General features: G+C 44.8%; 1 protein-coding gene across 9 annotated transcripts in view; it reads left to right on the top strand.

Moving 5' to 3' along the window:
• FBXO11 (F-box protein 11) overlaps nt 1–22,939 on the top strand; it is a 192,200-nt gene that overhangs the window by 112,058 nt on the left and 57,203 nt on the right. For all 9 annotated transcript variants that reach the window (XM_050951809.1, XM_050951808.1, XM_050951804.1 and 6 more), the window contains 7 exons: nt 6,528–6,657; nt 8,758–8,841; nt 8,934–9,066; nt 15,084–15,190; nt 15,276–15,387; nt 16,357–16,463; nt 16,549–16,686. In XM_050951809.1, coding sequence (XP_050807766.1) covers nt 6,528–6,657; nt 8,758–8,841; nt 8,934–9,066; nt 15,084–15,190; nt 15,276–15,387; nt 16,357–16,463; nt 16,549–16,686 — 811 coding nt within the window. The remainder of the gene's footprint in view (nt 1–6,527; nt 6,658–8,757; nt 8,842–8,933; nt 9,067–15,083; nt 15,191–15,275; nt 15,388–16,356; nt 16,464–16,548; nt 16,687–22,939) is intronic.

The raw sequence follows: 22,939 nt of genomic DNA, 5'->3' as shown, positions 1-22,939 counted from the left end.
CTCCATCTTCAGGGACTCCTCTCACGAAGATCTACTGTGACAAGAGCAATAGAGTCCTGTGGCATCTTATAGACTAACAGATGAGACTGTGACAAGAGGTAACCCACCTTCATCCATCTAGGAGCAGTAGAACCAGTACCAACAAAACACAGAGGGAAGAGTTTCTATTCAAATTACTTCCTCTCTCAAAAAAAAAAACAGGAGGGTGGAGACCATTCTCGATCTCTGATGGCTCAACAAATTTGTCAGACACCAACAGTTCAAGATGGTCACAGTGGCCACCATAATTCCAGCACTAGAAAGTGGGAACTGATTCTCGGCACTCGACCTTCTGGATGTAAACTTCCATGTAACAATTCACCCATCACATTGAAGGTTTCTTCAATTCGCTCTAGGACCAGATAACTTCAAATACAAGATTCTACCCTTCAGACTGTCCACTGCTTCTCAAGTTTTCTCAAAGGTACTCGCAGTATTCACATCGTACCTGTGCAGGAGAAGTATCATATTTCCGTATCTGGACAATTACCTACTGAAAGTGCCAAATCAATCCGCAACAATAGAGGCCACCAAACAAATGGTAGCACATTAGGTCTCCAGTTAAACACTCAACAATCAACCCTCACACCAGTACATTGGAGCCTACCTCAGTTCACCTGAGGCAACGGCCTCTCTACCAAGGCAACAGTTCTAACTCTAACAAAGCTATCTTCCACAATACTAAAAAGTCCTCGGACAAAAGCCGGGACTTGTCTACAGTTACAAGGCCACATGGCTGCAACGGCTTTCGTTGTCCAGCACGCAAGAGTCCACATGCGGACCTTGGAGGCATGGCTCTGTACACAGGACTCCCTAACAAGGCGCAGCATAAACAGAAGCCTCACAATGCCAAGCGCAGTGAAAGACCCGCTCTCCGAGGCCAGGGAGCACATCTGAATTCTCATTTTGCCCAGGGCCGCTAGTCCCCAACTGAAGCCCTGCTACACATAAATCTCCTGGAATTACAAGCCGTTCACAATGTGTGCGTCCAGTTTTTACCCATGATCAAGCAGAAAACCTTCCTCCAGATCATTAATCAAGATATTGAACAAAACTGGCCCCAGGACCAGCCCTTGGGGCACTCCGCTTGATACTGGCTACCAACTAGACATAGAGCCAATGATCACTCCCCGTTGAGGCCAACAATCTAGTCAGCTTTCTATCCACCTTATAGTCCATTCATCCAGCGCGTACTTCTTTAACTTGCCAGCAAGAATACTGTGGGAAGACCGTATCAAAAGCTTTGCTAAAGTCAAGGAATAACACAACCAGCACTTTCTCCTCATCCACAGAGTCAGTTATCTTGTCATAGAAGGCAGTTAGGTTAGTCAGGCATGACTTGTCCTTGGTGAATCCATGCTGATTGTTCCTGATCACTTTTCTCTTCCATAAGTGCTTCAGAATTGATTCCTTGAGGACCTGCTCCATGATTTTTCCAGGGACTTAGGTGAGGCTGACTGGCCTGTAGTTCCTCGGGTCGTCCTCCTTCCCTTTTATAAAGATGGACACTACATTAGCCTTTATCCAGTCATCCGGGTCCTCCCCCGATTGTCATGAGTTTTCAAAGATAATGGACAATGGCTTTGCAGTCACATTTGCCAGCTGCTTTAGCACCTCGGATGCAGCGCATCCAGCCCCGTGGTGCTCGTCCAGCTTTTCTAAATAGTCCTCAGCCACTTCTTTCTCCACAGGGGGCTGGTGGGGACTTCTTCCCCATGCTATGCTGCCCAATGCATAAGTCTGGGAGCTGACCTTGTTCGTGAAGACAGAGGCAAAAAAAGCATTGAGTGCATTAGCTTTTTCCACATCCTCTGTCACTAGGTTGCCTCCCTCATTCAGTAAGGGGCCTACACTTTCCTTGACTTTCTTCTTGTTGCTAACATACCTGAAGAAACCCTTCTTGTTACTCTTAACATCTCTTGCTAGCTGCAACTCCAAGAGTGATTTGGCTTTCCTGATTTCACTCCTGCATGCCTGAGCAATGTTTTTATACTCCTCCATGGTCATTTGTCCAATCTTCCACTTCTTGTAAGCTTCTTTTTTGTTTTTAAGATCAGCAAGGATTTCACTGTTAAGCCAAGCTGGTTGCCTGCCATATTTACTATTTTTTTTATACATCAGGATGGTTTGTTCCTGCAACCTCAATAATAATTCTTTAAAATACAGCCAGCTCTCCTGGACTCCTTTCTCGCTCATGTTGTTCTCCCAGGGGATCCTGCCCATCAGTTCCCTGAGGGAGTCAGAGTCTGCTTTTCTGAAGTCCAGGGTCCATATTTTGCTGCTCTCCTTTCTTCCTTGTGTCAGGATCCTGAACTCAACCATCTCATGGTCACTGCCTCCCAGGTTCCCATCCACTTTTGCTTCCCCTACTAATTCTTCCTTTTTTGTGTACAGCAGGTCAAGAAGAGCTCTGTCTCTAGTTGGTTTCTCCAGCACTTGCACCAGGAAATTGTCCCCTACACTTTTTCTAAAAACTTCCTGGATTGTCTGTGCACCGCTGCAATGGTCTCCTAGCAGATATTAGGGTGGTTGAAGTCCCCCATGAGAACCAGGGCCTGTTATCTAGTAACTTCTGTTAATTGCTGGAAGAAAGCCTCATCCCCCAGGTCTGGTGGCCTATAGCAGACTCCTACCATGACATCACCGTTGTTGCTCACACTTCTAAATCTAATCCAGAGACACTCAGGTTTTCCTGCAGTTTCATACCGAAGCTCTGAGCAGTCATACTGCTCTCTTACATACAGTGCAACTCCTCCACCTTTTCTGCTCTACCTGTCCTTCCTGAATAGTTTATATCCATCTATGACAGTACTCCAGTCATGTGAGTTATCCCACCAAGTCTCTGTTATTCCAGTCACATCAGAGTTCCTTGACTGTGCCAGGACTTGCAGTTCTCCCTGCTTGTTTCCCAGGCTTCTTGCGTTTGTGTATAGGCACTTAAGATAACCCACTGCTTGTCCCGCTTTCTTGGTCTGAAACAGGAGTCCTCCCCTCTTGCACTCTCCTGCTCGTGCTTCCTCCCGGTATCCCATTTTCCCACTTACCTCAGGCCTTTGGTCTCCTTCCCCCGGTGAACCTAGTTTAAAGCCCTCCTCACTAGGTTAGCCAGCCTGCTTGCAAAGATGCTCTTCCCTCTCTTAGTTAGGTGGACCCCGTCTCTCCCTAGCACTCCTCCTTCTTGGAACACTGTACCATAGTCAAAGAATCCAAAGCCTTCTCTCCAACACCACTTGTGTAGCTATTTGTTGATTTCCATGATTCGATGGTCTGTACCTAGGCCTTTTCCTTCCACAGGGAGGATGGACGATGGACTTACTCCTCAAACTCCTTTATCCTTCTTCCCAGAGCCACATAGCCTGCAGTGATCTGCTCAGGGTCATTCTTGGCAGTATCATTGGTGCCTACGTGGAGAAGCAGGAAGGGGTAGCGATCCAAGGGCTTGATGAGTCTCGGCAGTCTCTCCATCACATCATGAATTCCAACTCCTGGCAAGCAGCATGCTTCTCAATTTTCCCAGTTGGGACAGCAAATAAATGATTCAGTCCCCCTGAGGAGGGAGTCCCCAACCACCACCACCCGCCTCCTTCTCTTGGGAGTGGTGGTCGTGGAACCCCCATCCCTAGGACAATGCATCTTATGCCTTCCAATCATGGAGTCTCCTTCTGCTCCCTTCCCTCAGATGCATCATCTAGTCCACTCTTCGCATTAGTACCTGTGGAGAGAACATAAAAACGGTTGCTCATTTGTATCTGCATTGCTGGTACATGGACGCTCCTGTTTCTTTTTCTGGAGGTCACATGCTGCCAATTTCCCTCACCATCCTTCTGTCCCCGCTGCGCAGTCTGCTCTGATTCTTCAGAATGTTGTGCTCGTAGAAGTATCCCTGACGTCTGTCCAGGAAATCTTCATTTTCTCTTATGCAACGCAGAGTTAATAACTTGTTTCTGCAGACCTTGAACCTTCTGTTCCAATATGGAGACTACCTTGCACTTTGTACAGATGAAGTTGCTTCTGTCCTGTGGAAGAAAGACAAACATGGCGTATCCTATGCAGGTCACAACGGCCGATTGCTCACCATCCATATCACCTTTCTTCTAAGAGCTTCCTCAGCTGTTGCGGCAACTGCTCAGAGGAGCCTGCAAGTTGAACACCTCAGTGGGCTTTCCCCTGGTGAACTCCTAGTCAAACTCCCTCTGTTAGCCTCTCCGCTGTTTGCCACTCAGCTGGTTTGTAGCTGATTTGCCTTTTTATAACAGTCAGGCCCACTCAAGGCCCACCTGAAACGAAGCACTCCCAATTCACACTTTTCAAACAAACAAGCACACAAATTGACAAACTGTCCCCGCAACAGACACTCAGAGATGACCTGCTCCAAAGAAGTGCAGAACCTTTTACTGAATAGTCGCAGAGCAACTATCTGTCACACACATCTACACAAATTCATGGTATCAAAAGAGGCAGATCATATCGATCTCATCTCACTTACCTATTATTCTGGACTATCTACTCAACTCAAGGAATCAGGACTTTCAGTGAGTTCAGTCAAGGTACACCTCTCTACCATCACAGTATTCCACCACAGAATGGACAGAATATCCATTTTCGCGCATCCCATCAGCCAGTGCTTTCTCAAGGGCCTCAACAACATCTACCCTGCCATTGGACCTCAATTTAGTGTTCTGGGGAATCACCAGACACCCCTTCAAGCTGTTATCTACATGTTCTCTCCTTCACCTTTCAATGAAGGTGGTCTTCCATGTTGCCATTACTTCCGCAAGATGGATAGTAATACTTGGGGCCCTCATGACTGATCCACCCTACACAATATTCTCCAGAGATAAAATTACCCTCAGGCCGCATCCTAAGTTCCTACCCAAGGTCGTCATTTCACCTCAACCAACCCATTCACCGAACATTCTACCTGAAACTACATAGGGACAGATGGGAAGCCATACTGTATACCCTTGATTTACGCAGGGCCCTGGCCTTTTACCAGGACCAGCTCTAGGCACCAGCAAAGCAAGCTCATGCTTGGGGCAGCACAATTCCAGGGGCAGCACTCCAGCCATTCTATTTTTGTTAGTTTGTTTGTTTTTGTTTGGGCAGTTGCACTCTTGGAGCTTGGGGCAGCTTGGAGCCAGCCCTGCCATTTACACAGACATAATAAGGTCGTTCCTCAGGACTCTGAAACTGTTTGTCTCAAACTGTTACTGTCAATATAACCTGCAACCCACAACAGGGATTTGCACATACTCTACCAGGGAAATATCAACCTGGATAGCTTTTGTAAACAGTGTTCCCATTACTGACATCTGTAGAGCTTCAACCTGGGCATCAGCCCATGCATTTATGCAACATTATGCATTAGAACAACATATAACATCTAATGTAATGTTTGGGCTCATTGTACTGTCATCTGCCATGACTTCAACTCCAAAGACCCTTCCTTCCACCGGAGGGCACTGCTCTGAAGTCACCTAAAGTGGAGCACCCACGGGGACAGCACTGGAAAAAGAAGAGAGAGTTACTCACCTTGTGCAGTAACGTAGGTTCTTCAAGATGTGTGTACCTGTGGGTGCTCCACTACCCTCTGTCCTACCCTTTACTTTGGAGTTGCATACTAAATACTCTGTAGTAGAGAAGGAACAGAGGGCAGGTTGGTCACACAGCGCCAGATCACTGCTTAAAGTGGCACAAGACGGGGATGACGCATGTGTGACCAAACCGGGCACTGCTACTACAAGTCTCCGATTACAAGCACAGGGGCACACAAGCACCTAAAGTGGAGCATCCACAGGGACACACATCTCAAAGAACCTATGTTGCTGCACAAGGTATCTTTCTCTTTGCACTACCAAATGCAGCGTGTTGTGTACTCATGCACTAGGATATTTGGCAGCTGTTTTTGGGATATGGTGGTGAACATCAATAAAAAGAATAGCAACATTTTAAGAGAGGTTATGCTGCTCTGTCCTTTCTGTCCTTATGTTGGCACACACTTCAGCTGTGATTCAGCAGAGCACGTAACCACATCCTTTAATCTCTCTATTTAGAGAAGTATGTAATGTGCTTAATATTATGCATGTACCTAAGTCTTTTGCTGACTTGAGCCTTTAAATGTGCACCAAATGCATATTACAAAATGCAGCAGTGTCTCTTCTCTTCAGTCTTCAACCAGAATTGTTTTAACTTAAAGCCACTTTTACTCATTAATTTTATAAGCACCAGTAAAATATTTTTGGTTTTAAAACTTTGGGTTGAGATCTTTGAAAATACTCAATATTGACCAAACTCTGAAATCTATGGAGTTTTGCCATTGACTTCAATGAAAGTAAAATAAACAGTGAATGCTTTTGAAAATTCCTCCCTTAAGGTTTTAAATAGGTTTGTTGTAGTTGTGATACACCTGACTTATAACTTTGTACCATTTAAATACATTCTTAATTTTCTGTTCTGATTATTTTTTGTGAAAACATTTTTTTGTTTAGGAAACGACTGTATATGGAAGTATTTGAATATACACGTCCAATGATGCATCCAGAACCTGGTAAATTCTATCAGATTAATCCAGAAGAATATGAACACTCAAATCCCTGGAAAGAAAGCTTTCAGCAGCTGGTATGAATGTTGTCTTTTCACATCCCCAGAAAGATTACATATTGTAATTTAAAGACAATTTGCATAGCTGAAGTACCAGATTTCAGTAACTAAACCAATATGTGCAGGATTCCCTCAACAGCCAGAGAGAGACTGGTTGCATGCTGTTTTTCTTAAAATCTTGAAAGAAAAAAAAGTTGTGCGTTGTTGTTGTTTTTTTTTTGTTTGGGGGTTTTTTGGGGGGGGAGAGGAGGACTCCCTTTTTTGTATTGCTCCTTTTAGCTTGTTTATGCTGGGCAGTCAATACACGGGCAAAGTTACTGAAATATTGAGGGAATTTTACATTTGCAAGTCACCTTTTAAAACACGGTATTCCTGTCAAGCTTTGATGGTGATGTAGAAGGTTTGCAGCTTTATGGTGCAATATTATAATAAATCATGATTTAAAAAATCATTGTACCTGTCTGAAAAAGGTGCCTGTATCTGAGTAACTCTTTGACCACTCTTGGCAGAAATTTGACTTCCTGTGATGGAGCTTCTGGTGAGCTTACCAGCTCAATGTTTCTGGGCGTGAATTGAGGTTCTTGTTAGCGTGTTTGTCATTGATTCTATGGAGCTTTGTCATAGCCCTTGGCTATGTATTCTTGTTGTCATAATGGAACTGACTCATTAATATTTGGTGCACTTTCCTTAGTAAGCTCAGAATACATTGACAGTAGCATTTGGTCTTGAACGAGAGGACATTCTAGCTTATGTGCCAGGAGTTTAGCAGCAAATCATCTTTTAAGGCCAATGATGGGAATTCTAATCCAAAATATAAGAATGGGTGGGCACCACACTTTCCAAAATGTGTGTAAAGGAGTAATAAAGTAAGATACTGAGTTCAGTTTATTAATATTTATAATAGTATTCACATTCTAAGATTGTTGAATAAGGGCATTTGGTTTGGCTATAAGTATGGGGCTAATGGTTAGCCCAGAAAAATCAGGTGCAAAGCTGCAAGGAAATTGAAAGATTTGTTAAAATAAAATCTCCACCCCACTTTGGTAATGTGACAGGTGGCCACAGAATGAAAATGGGGGATAGGAAAAGCTACCATTTTGATAAGATGAGAATTCTGCTCCCTTTTTCTGACTTTCGCCTTACGCAATCAAGCGCCTTTTAAAAGAAAGGATTGTGTGTTCTTTTTATACCTTTTTTTTTTTTTAAATCCAATCCTTGATGTTTAAGTAGAGGAATACCATGTAAAAGTGAGGAGGTGATATTGCCATCGTTTACAGGACTGGTCAGATCATCACTGAAATGCTATGTCCAGTTCTGATGTCTACACTTTAAATAGGATGTTGAAAAATTGGAAAGGGCTTGAAAAAGAGTTACGAGAATAATCTGAGGTCTGGGAAAATGTGCCGTAGATTGAGAAACTTAAGAAGCTCAGTATCTTTTGTTTATCCTAGGGAAGGTTAGTAAGAGGTTACTTGATCGCAATGTGCAAGTACCTGCATGGGGGAAAATATTTCTGATATCAGAAGGCTCTTTAATCTAGCAAACAAAGTAATAACATCTGTTGGCTGGAAACTGAACCTAGACAAATTCACACCTAAAATAAGGCACACATGTTTCAGAGAGGGAGATTAACTATTGAAACAACTTACCTATAGATTCTCCATCACATGAAGTCTTTAAATCAAGATTTAATGTTTTGTAAAAGATATACTCCAGGTCAATCAGAAGTTATGAGTTTGATGCAGGAATGACTTAATTCTATGCCCTGTGCAGGAGGTCAGATAACATAGTCATGATGGTCCTTTCTCATCTTAAAAATTCTGAATCTTTTATTGCTTGCTTAATGGTTGATATCAGTATTAACATTACAACTTCTTCCTTGGTCCTAATTAACATTTTAAAAATACTTGGTGGAAATTCCAACTCATGGAGTCCAGATGTATAATGAACACATTTTCAAAATATAAATTATGTTACAGAACCTATCAAACTATTACAGCTATACCCTTTTGCTGATTTACTTTCTAAAATGTTTATATATACATGTGTGTATATATACACGTATACAACAAGCTTGCTTAGTTATAGGTTTATCTTGAAATATTTTCTCTGTTTCAGTACAAAGGAGCACATGTAAAGCCAGGCTTTGCTGAACACTTCTACAGTAACCCTGCAAGATATAAAGGAAGAGAAAACATGTTGGTATGTTTCTGAATCACTTTATATGAATATTTATATATCTTTCTCATCCATTATTTTTTTTGCTAAACTCATGTTTGTATTTTGTTTTTTAGTACTATGACACCATTGAGGATGCCCTCGGTGGGGTTCAGGAAGCTCATTTTGATGGACTTATCTTTGTTCATTCTGGTATATATACTGATGAATGGATATATATCGAATCTCCAATCACTATGATTGGTGCAGGTATTTAATTTGAAATCTTTATCTCAATGTGTAACCTTTCTTTTCTCTTAATAGCTGTGTTACAAAAATCTTAGAATATAAAGTAACATGTATAAAGATTTTTCTGTATCCAGTCGTCATATGTATCTTCTGTGGCAAGAGTGTGTGTCACTAATAGAGACAACTGGGGTATGTCCTGTTCTCTTTCAACCAGACAAGAAGCCAGAGATCAGAATGAAGCAATTTACACTCTTGGCACACTGTCTTTTTCTACTTTCTGCAAGTAGACTGTGCAGTTTTCTTCTTGCCTCACTTCAGAAAGCAGCTGATGGTTCTGACAGAGGTGCTTTCTCTGTTTGTTAGTTATTGCTGTATCTGGTTTTCTTTATAATGGAGAAGAAACGAGAGACTTAAAAAAAATTACTTTTGAAATATTGCCTGCTCTACACTGCAGCTGAGATGCTCAGTCCTCTTTCATGGGACCTGTTTATATGCAGAGCTTCACTGTGTCTGTAGAGCAGACGCCGTCAGTTTTTTTGCGATCAGCTGTTGACCATAATGGAAGAAGCCCAAACAATTTGTGCAACACATTAGGGCCCTCCTAGAGTCATCTCTTCTGCCAGACCATAGATTCATCCTAGAGAAGGTACCTGTACTCAAACACAAGAAGCCTGGGAAACAAGCAGGAAGAATTGGAAGTCATGGCACAGTCAAGGAACTATGATGTGATTGGAATAACAGAGACTTGCTGGAGTAACTCACATGACTGGAGTACTGTCATGTATGGGTATAAACTGTTGAGGAAGGACAGGTGGGAGAGAAAAGGTGGAGGAGTTGCACTGTATATAAGAGAGCAGTATGATTGCTCAGAGCTCCGATATGAAACTGGAGAAAAGTCTGTTGAGAGTCTTTGGGTTAAGTTTAGAGGCAAGAGCAACATGGGTGGCATCTTGATGGGCTTCTGCTATAGAGCATCAGACCAGGAGGATGAGGTAGACGAGGCTTTCTTCAGACAGAAGTTTCCAGATCACAGGCCCTGGTTCTCATGGGGGACTTCAATCACCTTGACATCTTCTGGGAGAGCAATACAGCAGCGCACAGACAATCCAGGAAGTTTTTTGGAGAGTGTTGGGGACAACTCCCTGGTGCACGTGCTGGAGGAACCAACTAGGGACCATGCTCCTCTTGACCTGCTGCTCACAAACAGGGAGGAATTGGTAGGGGAAGTAGAAGTGGGTGGCAACCTGGGCCATGAGGTGGTAGAGTTCAGGATCCTGACAAAAGGAAGAAAGGAGAGCAGCAGAATACGGACTCTGGTCAGAAAAGCAGACTCTGACTTCCACAGGGAACTGATGGGCAGGATCCCCTGGGAGGCTAATATGGGAAGGGGGAGGCAAGGAGTCCAGGAAAGCTGGCTGTATTTTAAAGAAGCCTTATTGAGGGCGCAGGAACAAATCATCCCTTTGTGCAGAAAGAATTGCAAATATGGAAGCAGACCAGCTTGGCTTAACAGTGAAATCTTTGGTGAACTTAAACACAAAAAGCAAACTTACAAGAAGTTGAAACTTGAACTGATGACTAAAGAGTACAAAAATACTGCTTGAGCATGCAGGGATCTAATCAGAAAAGCCAAAGCACAATTGGAGTTGCAGCTAGCAATGGATGTGAAGGGTAACAAAAAGGGTTGCTACAAGTATGTTAGCAACAAGAAGGTGGTCAGGGAAAGGCAGCTGAATTGAGGAGACAACTTAGTGACAGATGATGTGGAAAAAGCAGAAGTCATAGAATCATAGAAGATTAGGGTTGGAAGAGACCTCAGGAGGTCATCTAATCCAACTCCCTGCTAGGCCTTAAAAACTTCTAAGGATGGAGATTCCACCACTTCCCTAGGTAACCCATTCCAGTGCTTCACCACCCTCCTAGTGAAATAGTTTTTCCTAATATCCAACCTAGACCACCCCCACTGCAACTTGGGACCATTGCTCCTTGTTCTGTCATCTGCCACTACTGAGAACTGCTGAGCTCCATCCTCTTTGGATCCCCACTTCAGGTAGTTGAAGGCTACTATCAAATCCCCCCTCACTCTTCTCCTCTGCAGACTAAATAAGCCCAGGTTCCTCAGCCTCTCCTCAATGCTTATTTTGCCTTGTTCTTCATGGACAAGGTCAGCTTCCAAGACTCTTGCATTGGGCTGCACAGTATGGGGAGGAGGTGCGCATCTCTCAGTGAAAGAACAAGTTAAGGACTATTTAGAAAAGTTGGACATGCACAAGTCCATTTGGCCGGATGCCCCTGAGGGAGTTGGCTGATGTGATTGCAGAGCCATTAGCCATTATTGGCCATTATCTTTGAAAACTCTTGGAGATTGGGGGAATCTTGGATGATTGGAAAAAGGCAAATATAGTTTCCATATTTGAAAAAGGGAAGAAGGAGAGTCCGGGGAACTACAGACTGGTCAGCCTCACCTCGGTCCCTAGAAAAATCATGGAGCATGTCCCCAAGGTGGCAGTTACTAGATCTAAGCTGATAAATAAGCTTAGGGGTTATCTCATGCAGGTCCCCACAATTGTACCCTAAAATTCAGAGTAGGGGTGACACCTTGACAACCTTAAAGGAGGGAAACAGATCAGATAGATAGATCATAGAAAATTAGGGTTGGAAAAGACCTCAGGACCAACCCCAACTAAATCATCCCAGCCAGGGCTTTGTCAAGCCAGGCCTTAAAAACCTTTAAATATGGAGAGTCTACCAACTCCCTAGGTAACCCATTCCAGTGCTTCACCACCCTCCTAGTGAAATAGGGTTTCCTAATATCCAACCTAGACCTCCCCCACTGCAACTTGAGACCATTGCTTCTTGTTCTGTCATCTGCCACCACTGAGAACAGCCTAGCTCCCTCTTTGGAGCCCCCCTTCAAGTAATTGAAGTCTGCTATCAAATCCCCCCTCGTCTTCTTTTCTGCAGACTAAATAACCCCAGTTCCCTCAGCCTCTCCTCAAAAGTCATGTGCCCCAGCCCCCTAATCATTTTTGTTGCCCTCCACTGGACTCTGTCCAATTTGTCTACATCCTTCTGTAGTGGGGGGACCAAACCTGGACCCAATACTACAGGTGTGGCCTCACCGGTGCCGAATAGAGAGCAATAATCACTTTCCTCAATCTGTTGGCAATGGTCCTACTAATGCAGCCAGAATGCCGTTGGCCTTCTTGGTAACAGGGGCACACTGCTGACTCATATCCAGCTTCTCGTCCACTGTAATCCCCAGGTCCTTTTCTGGAGAACTGCTGCTTAGCCAGTCAGTCCCTGACCTGAAGCGGTGCATGAGGTTTTTCCGTCCTAAGTGCAGGACTCTGCACTTGTCCTTGTTGAACTTCATCAGATTTCTTTTGGCCCAGTCCTCCAATTTGTCTAGTTCACTCTGGACCCTGTCCCTACCCTCCAGCATATCTACCTCTCCCCTCATCTTAGTGTCATCTGCGAACTTGCTGAAGGTGCAATTCATCCCATTATCCAGATCATTAATAAAGATGTTGAACAAAACTGGCCCCAGGACTGACCCCTGGGGCACTCTGCTTGATACTGGCTGCCAACTACACATTGAGCTGTTGATCAAAGCCATTGATTGAGCCCAACAATCTAGCTAGCTTTCTGTCCACCTTATAGTCCATTCATCCAATCCATACTTCTTTAACTTGCTGGCAAGAATACTGTGGGAGACCATATCAAATGCTTGCTAAAGTCAAGATATCTGACATCCACCACTTCCCCCGTATCCACAGAGCCAGTTATCTCATCATAGAAGGCAATCAGGTTGGTCAGGCATGACTTGCCCTTGGTGAATCCATGTTGACTGTTCCTGATCTGCTTCACCAACTCTATTTAGAGTAGCACAGCAACAGGAACTACTGCCGCTGAAGTACGGCTACTGTAATAGTGGTTCAAGGGTAGTGGTCCTTGCCTCTCCATGGACAGCGGGAGGATTCCTTCTCCTGCTGATGTACCAAGCACAGCTGTATGGGCATGATTCGGGGAAAAGATTAAGAAGTAGCTCTCTCCTATTTACTTAGCAATGCCATTGTATTGTAGAACTACAAAGAATACCAAAGTCCTTCATTTCTTTCTTTGCAATATTCCCTCAGGTTAGTTGTTTTGATGCAAATCTGGGTGGATATTCTTAGGGTTAGTCTAAACATATTTTTGTACTGCTATAAGTATATTGGATTGATATAGTTAGTGGTACAACCTTCTGGAGTGAATGTAGTTTTACTGCTATAAAGGTGCTTATCAGTATGGTTTAGTCTCATAAAAGTTTCTAAACTGATATAGTTATAGCAGTATAAAAATGGTGTAGGCGAGCCCTTATTTCTGAATAAGAGTGTTCCATACAGACTTGTACCAAAAGAACTAAAAGTGTGAATGAATTATAACTGGTTTAGTTATTTCAGTTCCAGTTTGTGGTGACATAAAATTGGCTTTTTTGTTTACTACTGTTTCTTGAGCACCAATATCACTGAAGTCAACACAGCTTTAAGAATATTTTTTTAAAACTTGTGCTCCCTCTGCTGGCTCTTCAGCAATAGCATGCAAACACTTTTTTTGTCTAGACTAGAGTTCTGCAACCTTTCAGAAGTGCTGTTCCGAGTCTTCATTTATTCACTCTAATTTAAGGTTTCGTGTGCCAGGAATGCATTTTAACATTTTTAGAAGGTCTCTTTCTCTAAGTCTATAATATGTAACTAAACTATTGTTATATGTAAAGTAAATAAGGTTTTTAAAATGTTTAAGAAGCTTCTTTTGAAAATTAAATTAAAATGCAGACCTCCCCTGACTGGTGGCCAGGACCTGGGCAGTGTGAGTGCCGCTGAAAATCAGCTTGCGTGCCGCCCTTGGCACCCGTGCCATAGGTTGCCTTCCCCTGGTCTAGTCTCAGTATAAAGATTGCTGAAGAACCTTGCTATTCATCAGATTTCGAGTTACTGCATCTTGTAGATTACCAATTTTAAAACATTCTTTTAACACTTATTTTGAAAAGCTTAACACTTATTTATTCTGAACTGTAGTTCAGTTTTAAACTGTAATAAACTTTTAGTACATTAAGTATAAAAAATAGACTTTCCTACAGCACTCTGTATGTAAGTGGTGAGAAATGAGGAGATACCACTTTTTTGATGTTGTGAAAGTTGTAAAGAACATGCATGAATTAGCAAGGATCAGCTATGTGATGGTGTACTGAATTTATGTATTTAATCTTAATAGAAAGATTTAGAATCCAGACCATATACAGCACCAGGTTTTAACTGTTTTACAATAGTACAAGTTTGAGCCCAAATATGTTACAGTCTCTCTAATTTTTATTAGAAAACTTAAATGGTATTTTGTAATCAGTTCTGTTTTTCTACGCACTATATTGAATTATCTATTTCTGGTTTGTTTTAATGGGGAACAATTTCCTAGTAGTTAGGGAATTGGAAGTCAGAACACCTGGCCAAGTCTGCACTAGAAAAGGTTTGCTGGTATATATTTAATACTAGTATTAGGTGTGGCTTTTACACCAGTAAAAAAGTGCTTCCCTGAACAACATAAGCTATACTAGCAAAGGCACTTTTATGCCAGTATAACTGCATCTAAACTAAGGCCACGTCTATCCTACAGATTTCTGCTGGTGTAGCAGATTTCTGCTGGTGTAGCTAGGTCATGGATCCTCTTTGCACCTATGACTGAGGCAGCTGTATTGGCAGAAGGTGGTAAACAACTATACTGGCAAAACTGCATTGTTACTAGAATAGCTTGTTTTTCTAATGGGGAGTGGTTTCACTATGCCAGTGCAAAGCACAGCTTTGCTGGTATTGCTGTGTCCACATTAGGAGCACTTTTCAAGTATAGTATACTAATATTCCTAGATGGTATAGTGCTCCTAATGTAAATGTGCCTGAGAATCCGCATCTTTTTTTTCACTTGTAGAACTTGAAATTGCATCGTGTTTGTTTTCAGTTTTCATAGGAAAAGAGTAAGCTTTTAAAATAACTTCTTGTTTACAGCACCTGGAAAAGTAGCAGATAAAGTCATAATAGAAAACACTAGGGATTCCACCTTCGTTTTTATGGAGGGGTCTGAAGATGCATACGTTGGGTATATGACAATCAGGGTAAGCAACCTTAGTAGAACTTCCAATAATTTCCAAAATTATGCTTTATTAAAAAATATCAAAACATTAAATTTTATTCTTTTAGTTCAATCCTGATGACAAATCTGCTCAACACCACAATGCACACCACTGCTTAGAGATTACCGTGAACTGCAGCCCAATAATAGATCATTGTATCATTCGAAGTACCTGTACAGGTTAGTGTCCCCTTCACTGTTAAATTAATTCTAAACACTGTTACTGAAATAGGATAATTGCAGTGAACAGAATTTTTTTCGTCCATTTGCAGCACAAAACTTAGTCATGAACATTTTTCCCTCTCATTATATTTGGCTAGAACTTGTCCTTTTCGATGCAGACCTTGCTGTAGTTTATCTATACTTTAGTCACTTTGAAATTGAAATTATTGCCATGCATTCTATGTAAAGCTATGCCTGAAGATCATTTAGAAACTACAGCTGGTACAGAGTGCCCTGGTCTGTTTGGATGATGATATTTCATGTTGGGAGTGCATAACAGTTATTATTGATGTCTGCTTACCAGACATCATGGATGAGATCCTGGCCCTACTGAAGATTAGTGGAAGGGTATCTCTGGAGAGGGTCCCCTTACTCTGGAACCTGCTCTTCTTCCCCATTGTTTAGACAATGCAATACTCTGTTGATGATCTTGGCATGATACAAAATATTTGATTACTCCAGGCCCTTGAAGATGGTAGATTACTGAGGGTGTAAATACACTCACGTGGGGGAGTAGTTAGCAGCCTTGAGAGAGTGTAGAGAGCTTTGTTGTATCTTTTTGTTTTTCTTGTGCGTATTGTTCAGTGAAGGTGTGAAAAGTTGGATGAACTATTCTTTTATTAACTTAAATAAATATACAAAATATTGCCCATTCTGCCAGTGACATGCTGTTTGAGTAACTTTTGACATTTGACTTAAACTCTCTGTCTGAGCTTCCATATCTGTAAAATGGGGATGGTAATAGTTTCCTATCTGGGCAAAGTACTTTTCATTGCTTTAATAAAAGGCATTAAATGAATGCTACATTTTTAAAATATCCATTTTACATGCCATTGCATACTGTATGTTTTCTCGTAAGAATAAGGCCAAACTGTCTATAAATACACTACACTTGGAATCTTTGATAACTGTACACTTTTCTTCCAGTGGGCTCTGCAGTATGTGTTAGTGGCCAGGGAGCTTGTCCCACTATCAAACACTGTAATATCAGCGACTGTGAAAATGTTGGACTTTATATTACAGATCATGCACAGGTATTTTCTATTTCTGATTTCCCCCCTAACTTTTGTTGAACTATTTATTACTGTTGATTTTTGATTTTTACTTACTTTTTGCCAGGGAATATATGAGGACAACGAGATCTCCAATAATGCATTAGCAGGAATTTGGGTTAAAAACCATGGAAACCCCATTATCAGACGGAATCACATTCATCATGGACGTGATGTTGGTGTTTTCACGTTTGACCATGGCATGGTAATGTACATTTTTGTTTTGAAGAGAGGTTACTGTACACTACTGTACATCTGTAGCTCTCAAATATCACTGCACAATAGTTTTGAAGAAATGTTTTTTATTTGTGACCAATTATTTTTAAAATCTCTGATGTTCCTTCCCCCAACTCTCCTCATAGTACAAAATTGTTTACCTTAGTTTTAAAAACAAATGTAGCTAAAAAGTGAAAAATCAGAACAAAGCATAGCGAAGGACCACTTCACAGTAGGTTGGCAACACAAATGGATTAGATTCAGGATTCAGAATAATGAAAAATCACTGCTGTAACAAAATATTGTAAATATTTAGGTGCGCACTTACACTATTGGCTCTTAAATAAATAAAATAAGGTTTTTTTTATGTTAATTCTGTATCTTATGAAAGTACCTGAAAGATTTAGGAGTGTAGTAAAATGTAGCATGAAAACAAAAGAATTTAATGGTGCATCTCTACAACAGAATATACCAAACCTTTTTTAGTAGAGGGTCTTGAGTAATATGCAGGATGCTGGCTCTTTTGTTGTGGAATTGGTGGTGTAATCCACCCATTATCACAGAATTGTGCTTCAGAATTGAAGCTTTCCTTTAGAAGAAAAAGCTTCTTACACATAGGTATTGCAAAGAAAACCTTAAAAATACGAACTGAATGAAAACTGATGCAATGGTTTTGTCTTGATTTTGCACAGACCTTGAAACACTAACTGGAATGTAAACTATCCTGAATAATCCCAATGGGTTATTATCTCTGAAATACAGAGATGACATTATACACGTCTACACTGTTAATTGTTTTATTGCTGATCATATTAGCAGAAATATCCTGTTGGAGTGCAACATTCCCAAAGCATAACCCATGCATGCTTGAGTGCCAAAAGTCTCAACTTCACCCAGTTGCCAAAACCAGCAGTTCTTTTTCGAGTGATTGCTCATGTGTATTCCACAGTAGGTGTGTGTGCTTGCCACATGCACTAATGCCGGAAGTTTTTCCCTTAGCAGTACCCCTAGTGAGGGAGCACAGCTGTGACCCTTAGAGTGGCTCCTCTATATCGCCCTATAAGGGGAGCTGCGCAGTCCCCCCACCCTCAGTTCTTTCTTGCCACCAGTGAAGGTAGTCAGAACTTTGTGCTCCAGCTCTGCTGTAGCGCTTCTAGCCTTAGGAGTACAACTCTTCTTTGTAGATTGCTTCTCTAGTTAGTTGCCTGGCTCGGGACATGCCCTGTGCCCCAAGCTTCAAGTTGTGCGACTCCTTTCACAGTTCTATGCCCAGGAGCGACCCACACTCTGTGTCTTCGCTGTCTGAGTGAGACTCACGTAAGTGAGCGTTGTAAAATCTGCAGATCGTTGAAGCCTCAAACGAAGTGTGAAAGAGATATCCAACTCCGGGCCCTGCTAATGGAGTTGGCATTGGCCCTGGCACTGGAACGCCTACCCGACTCGGCTCCGGGCACCGCATCATCGGTGCGGAGTGAGGCTCCATCCACCAGTCGGCACCGCTCCCCCATCAAGAAGCAAGGGGAGACTCAGCGGCGCCGAGAGAGGGACAGGGGTGAGGCCAGACCCGAGTTGGGCAGCCCACGATCTCCCTCGGTTACCAGACCTCTGACTCATGCTGAGCGGAGTAGTCCAGTCCCGTCCGTGCATGCCTCCTGTGGTGAGAATGCTGTCAACGCCGGAAGCAACACAGGCAGCGCGTGACATCTTCGCCCTTCTGTGCCAGGTGCGCCACCTGAGACGGGCCCCCAATCCTGAGGGAAGCCACCGCTGGGAGCTCCTCAACCCTCTCCAGTCCGGCATAGCCCCCTGCTCCAAGGACAAGATACCTACCTGTTCCGAGGGGCCATCCCGGAGCCCGCACCAGACTTCCACTCCGTTAGCTGATTTGCCTGAGAGGGCTGATTTGCCATAGAGGTCGCAGGCACCGAGACAAGAGGCGTCAACGCTCCTCTTCCCACCGAAGCTATAGGAGCAGGTCTCGACGCCATCGGCACCAACGCTCAGATCCTGCCTCTGGAAATTTCCACTACATTCATCCGACGACCTGGGTATTCACCCACGAAAACTCATGCTCCAATATGTTAGTTAGTCTATAAGGTGCCACAGAACTCATTGCCGCTTTTTCAGATTCGAGTGTTCGCTCCGTGATCCGTCGTGCTCGGAATGCCCCTCGACCATCATCAGCACCAGGCGTCGTAACTATGGTCGCCGGGGGGAATCTAGAAGCAGCACCTCCAACGGGAAAATGTCTTCATCATCGAGGTCTAAATCTCAAGGTCGGCACCGACACGGCCATGAATGCTCCCCACACTCGTACGGCACTGTGCGTTCCTCAGCGACTTCGGCACCTGGACACCCACCCCTGGGCCATGCCGTCCCCCATGATCAAGCAGCTTGGCTCGTTCCCCAAGTGGATCAGTGGCAAGCGGCGCCTTGGCAAGGGCAGTGGTGTCAATGGCCCCAATTACCTGCACCAGCGAGACCCCATTCAGTGGCTGGGGCATCACAGGTACACTCTAAGACCCCACCTTGGCACCAGGAAAAGTCAGCTGATACCGAACCAGTGGCACCACACCCGGACTCATACTTAGGGGTAGAACCACTGGAACCGCCCGACGCCCTGGGGGCAGAACCGATCCCCTCATGGGCACCAGAGGAATCCATAGTGGCGCCACCACCTGCCCTACAGGAAGATTTTTAAGGCTCACCAAGAGCTCCTTAATCGAGTGGCCTTGAATCATCAGCTTCAGGCTGAGGAGATGGAGGAGCCGTTGGACTCCCTGTTCAACGTGTTATCCTCCTCAGCACTGGGCCATGTGGCCTTACCTCTCCACCAGGGGGTGGCCAACATATTGACTTCGCTTTGGCGAACCCCGGCCTCCTTGACACCTATTTCTAAAAAGGCGGAGAGAAGGTATTTCTTGCCAACAAAGGGGCACCAATACTTGTACTCTCATCCGGCACCCAGCTTTCTGGTGGTGGAGTCTCTAAACCACCGAGAGAGGCATGGTCAACCCGCGCCCACCCACCAAGGATAAAGACACCAGGAGACTGGATAACTTTGGCAGGAAGGTTTATTCATTGGCAAGCTTACAGCTTAGGGTGGCAAATCACCAAGTCCTGCTGAGCCAGTATGATTTTAACTTATGGGGGTCACTGCCAAAGTTTGAACCTCTTCTCCAGGAAAGGGACAAGAGGGACTTGAAAGCTTTGGTCGACAAAGGAGCGGCAGCGGCGAAAGCGGTTCTTCAAGCGGCTTTGGACGCAGCAGATACAGTGGCCCGTTCAATGGCCTCAACCATTTCCATGTGCAGGGCGTCGTGGCTCTCACTGTCCGGGCTGTCTGCGGAATTCCAGTCCCTCATGCAGGACCTGCCCTTTGACGGAAAGGCCCTGTTTGCGGATCAAACAGACATCCGTCTGCATGGGATGAAAGACTCCCGCACCACCCTGCAAACTCTGGGCCTATATGTCCCCCCAGCAAAGGACAAACCCAGGCCACAGACCTCTGCCCCTCCAGCTAGAGGCAGATATGAGCCCCTACCTAAGAGGCCGAGGGAGCAGAGATGCAGGTCCTAGTGCCAGTCCCGCTCGGCCCTGTGATCTGGCCCCTCAAAGGGCAAGAGGCAGGGAAGAGGCTCTTTTGACTCTTTGCGGGAGGCCACCAGGCCTGTTCCCAGGGAAGCCCCCCAGTTAATAAAGTTGTGTTCTGCAACCATTTATCTGCCTTCAGAGTGCAATGGTCCCATGTAATGTCGGACCAGTGGGTCCTCAGCACCATTTCCAAGGGCTACATGTTGCAGTTCACTTTGCTCCCCTCCTCATCCCCGTCCCCGGGGACCCAGACCACACCTTCCTTTTAGACCAGGAGGTGACGCGCCTCCTCACGCTGGGCGCAATGGAGAAGGTACCTCAGGAATTCCAGGGCAGAGGGTTTTACTCCTGGTATTTCCTGATTCCGAAGGCAAAAAGCAAGCTCAGGTCCATCCTTGACCTGTGGAACCTCAACCAATTTATGGTCCATTACAAATTCCATATACTTTCCCTGACCTGTATTATTCCATCCCTAGACCCGAGGGATTGGTTCGCAGCCCTGGACCTCCAGGATGCATATTTCCACATCCATATTTTCGAGGGTCATAAGCGCTTCCTCCACTTCCAGGTAGGGCGGGACCGCTACCAGGACCGTAAATTGGTAGTGGTCCCGCCCTACCCATGCCAGGCTCAGAATGAGGCCCCTCCAACTCTGGCTGGCCTCCCAATATTCCCAGGCCAAGGACAACCTGGACACGGTGGTCACATTACCTCCCAACATAGTGGCCGACCTGCAGTGATGGTCCCTCCCAAACAACATGTTACAAGGGATTCCCCTCCGAGAGACTCCTCCCTCGCTAGATCTGGTGTTGGATGCCTCGAACCTGAGTTGGGAAGCCCATACAGGGAGCTTCAAAAGCCAGGGCAGAAGGTCGACCTCGGAATTGTCTCTGCACATAAACGTCAGGGAACTCAGGGCGGTACACCTGGCGTTCATAGCTTTCAGCCCGCACCTACGGGGAAAGATGATCAGAGTCCTCACAGACAATACAGCCGCAGTGTATTACATCAACAGGCAAGGGGACACGCGCTTTTCGGCTTTGTGCCAGGAAGCCCTGGACCTATAGGAATTCTGCATAGCCCATGATATCTCTCTGAGGGCTTTTCACCTACCCGGCACTCGCAGTACACGAGGCAATCACCTAGCAGGGTTTTCTCCCACCAACATGAGTGGTCACTCCACTGGGAGGTCACTCGACAATTCTTCTGAGTGGGGAGCTCCCCAGGTAGATCTCTTTGCTACCGCCCATAATTCTCTGCCTCCAGTTCTGCTCCAGGGCAGGGGGGCAATCTCTGATGCATTCCTGATTCGGTGATCGGGCCACTTATTCTATGCCTTTCCGCCATTTCCCCTGATAGGCAAGGTCTTACAGAAAGTGAAGGCAGACAAGTCGAGGGTTATCCTCATAGCCCCGGATTGGGCCCAACAATACTGGTACAGAACCCTCCTGCAGCTCCTAGCGGCCCCATCTCCTCTCCCAGGACGGGGGATGCCTCCTGCATCCCAACCTGTCCACACTTCATTTGATAGCGTGGCTGCTCCATGGTTAGACGAGGAGGAAGGGAGGTATTCGGAGGATGTCAGGCAAGTTCTGCTGGAAAGCAGAAAGCCGTCCACACAACAGCCTACCTGGCCAAATGGTCTAGGTTCTCTAGGTGGGTGAGAGAAGGGGGTACTTCCCCATCATCCGCATCGCTTCAACTCATACTCGGTTTCCTCCTGTCCCTTAGGACTCGGAGGCTAGCTCCCACCTCGGTCAGGGTACACTTAGCGGCCATTTCGGCTTTCCACCCTCCAGTGCATGGTCACTCAGTATTTTCCCATCACATGACATCCCGGTTTCTGAAAGGACTGGATCGGGCATTCCCTTACACCAGGCCCCCAGTCTCCCTATGGGACCTGAACCTAGTGCTTTCCCGCCTCATGGATCCCCTTTTTGAACCCTTGGCCACGTGTTCCTGGTCCCACCTAGCATGGAAGGTAGTGTTCCTGATGGCGATCACCTCAGCCTGCCATGTCCCAGAGCTTAGAGCCCTAACCTTGGAACCCCTGTATAGAGTCTTCCACAGGGGTAAGGTCCAGCTTTGCCCACATTCTGCTTTTCTGCCGAAGGTGGTCTCAAGTTTTCATATGGATCAGGACATTTTCCTTCCAATACTCTGTCCCAAACTCCATTTCTCCAATGAAGAACGACGCCTACGCATGCTGGATGTGCGTAGGATGCTGGCCTTTTACCTAAACCGAACCAAGCCATTCCGGAAATTCCTGCAACTTTTCTCTGCATCAGCCGAACCGCATGACAGGGTAACCAGTTTCTACCCAGCGACTTTCCTGCTGGAACACCTCGTGTATACACACGTTACAACCTGGCAGGGATTGTCCCGGCGCCTATCATGAAGGCACATTCTACGAGAGCTCAGCCCTCATCAGCCACCTACGTAGCTCACATCCCTATTCAGGACATTTGTAGAGCTGCCACGTGGTCCTCTGTCCACATCTTTTCATCGCACTATGCGATCATCTCCCAAACACGCAATGACTCCAGGTTTGGTAGTGTGGTACTCCATCCTGGAAACCCTTAAACTCCTACCCACCTCCACCAGATATAGCTTGCAGTCACCTACTGTGGAATACACATGAGCAATCA

This window comes from Gopherus flavomarginatus, chromosome 4 (assembly GCF_025201925.1).
Source record: "Gopherus flavomarginatus isolate rGopFla2 chromosome 4, rGopFla2.mat.asm, whole genome shotgun sequence".
NCBI lineage: Eukaryota > Metazoa > Chordata > Testudines > Testudinidae > Gopherus > Gopherus flavomarginatus.
The sequence above is the reverse complement of the archived record's forward strand: the minus strand, read 5'-3'. Positions and strand labels throughout refer to the sequence as shown.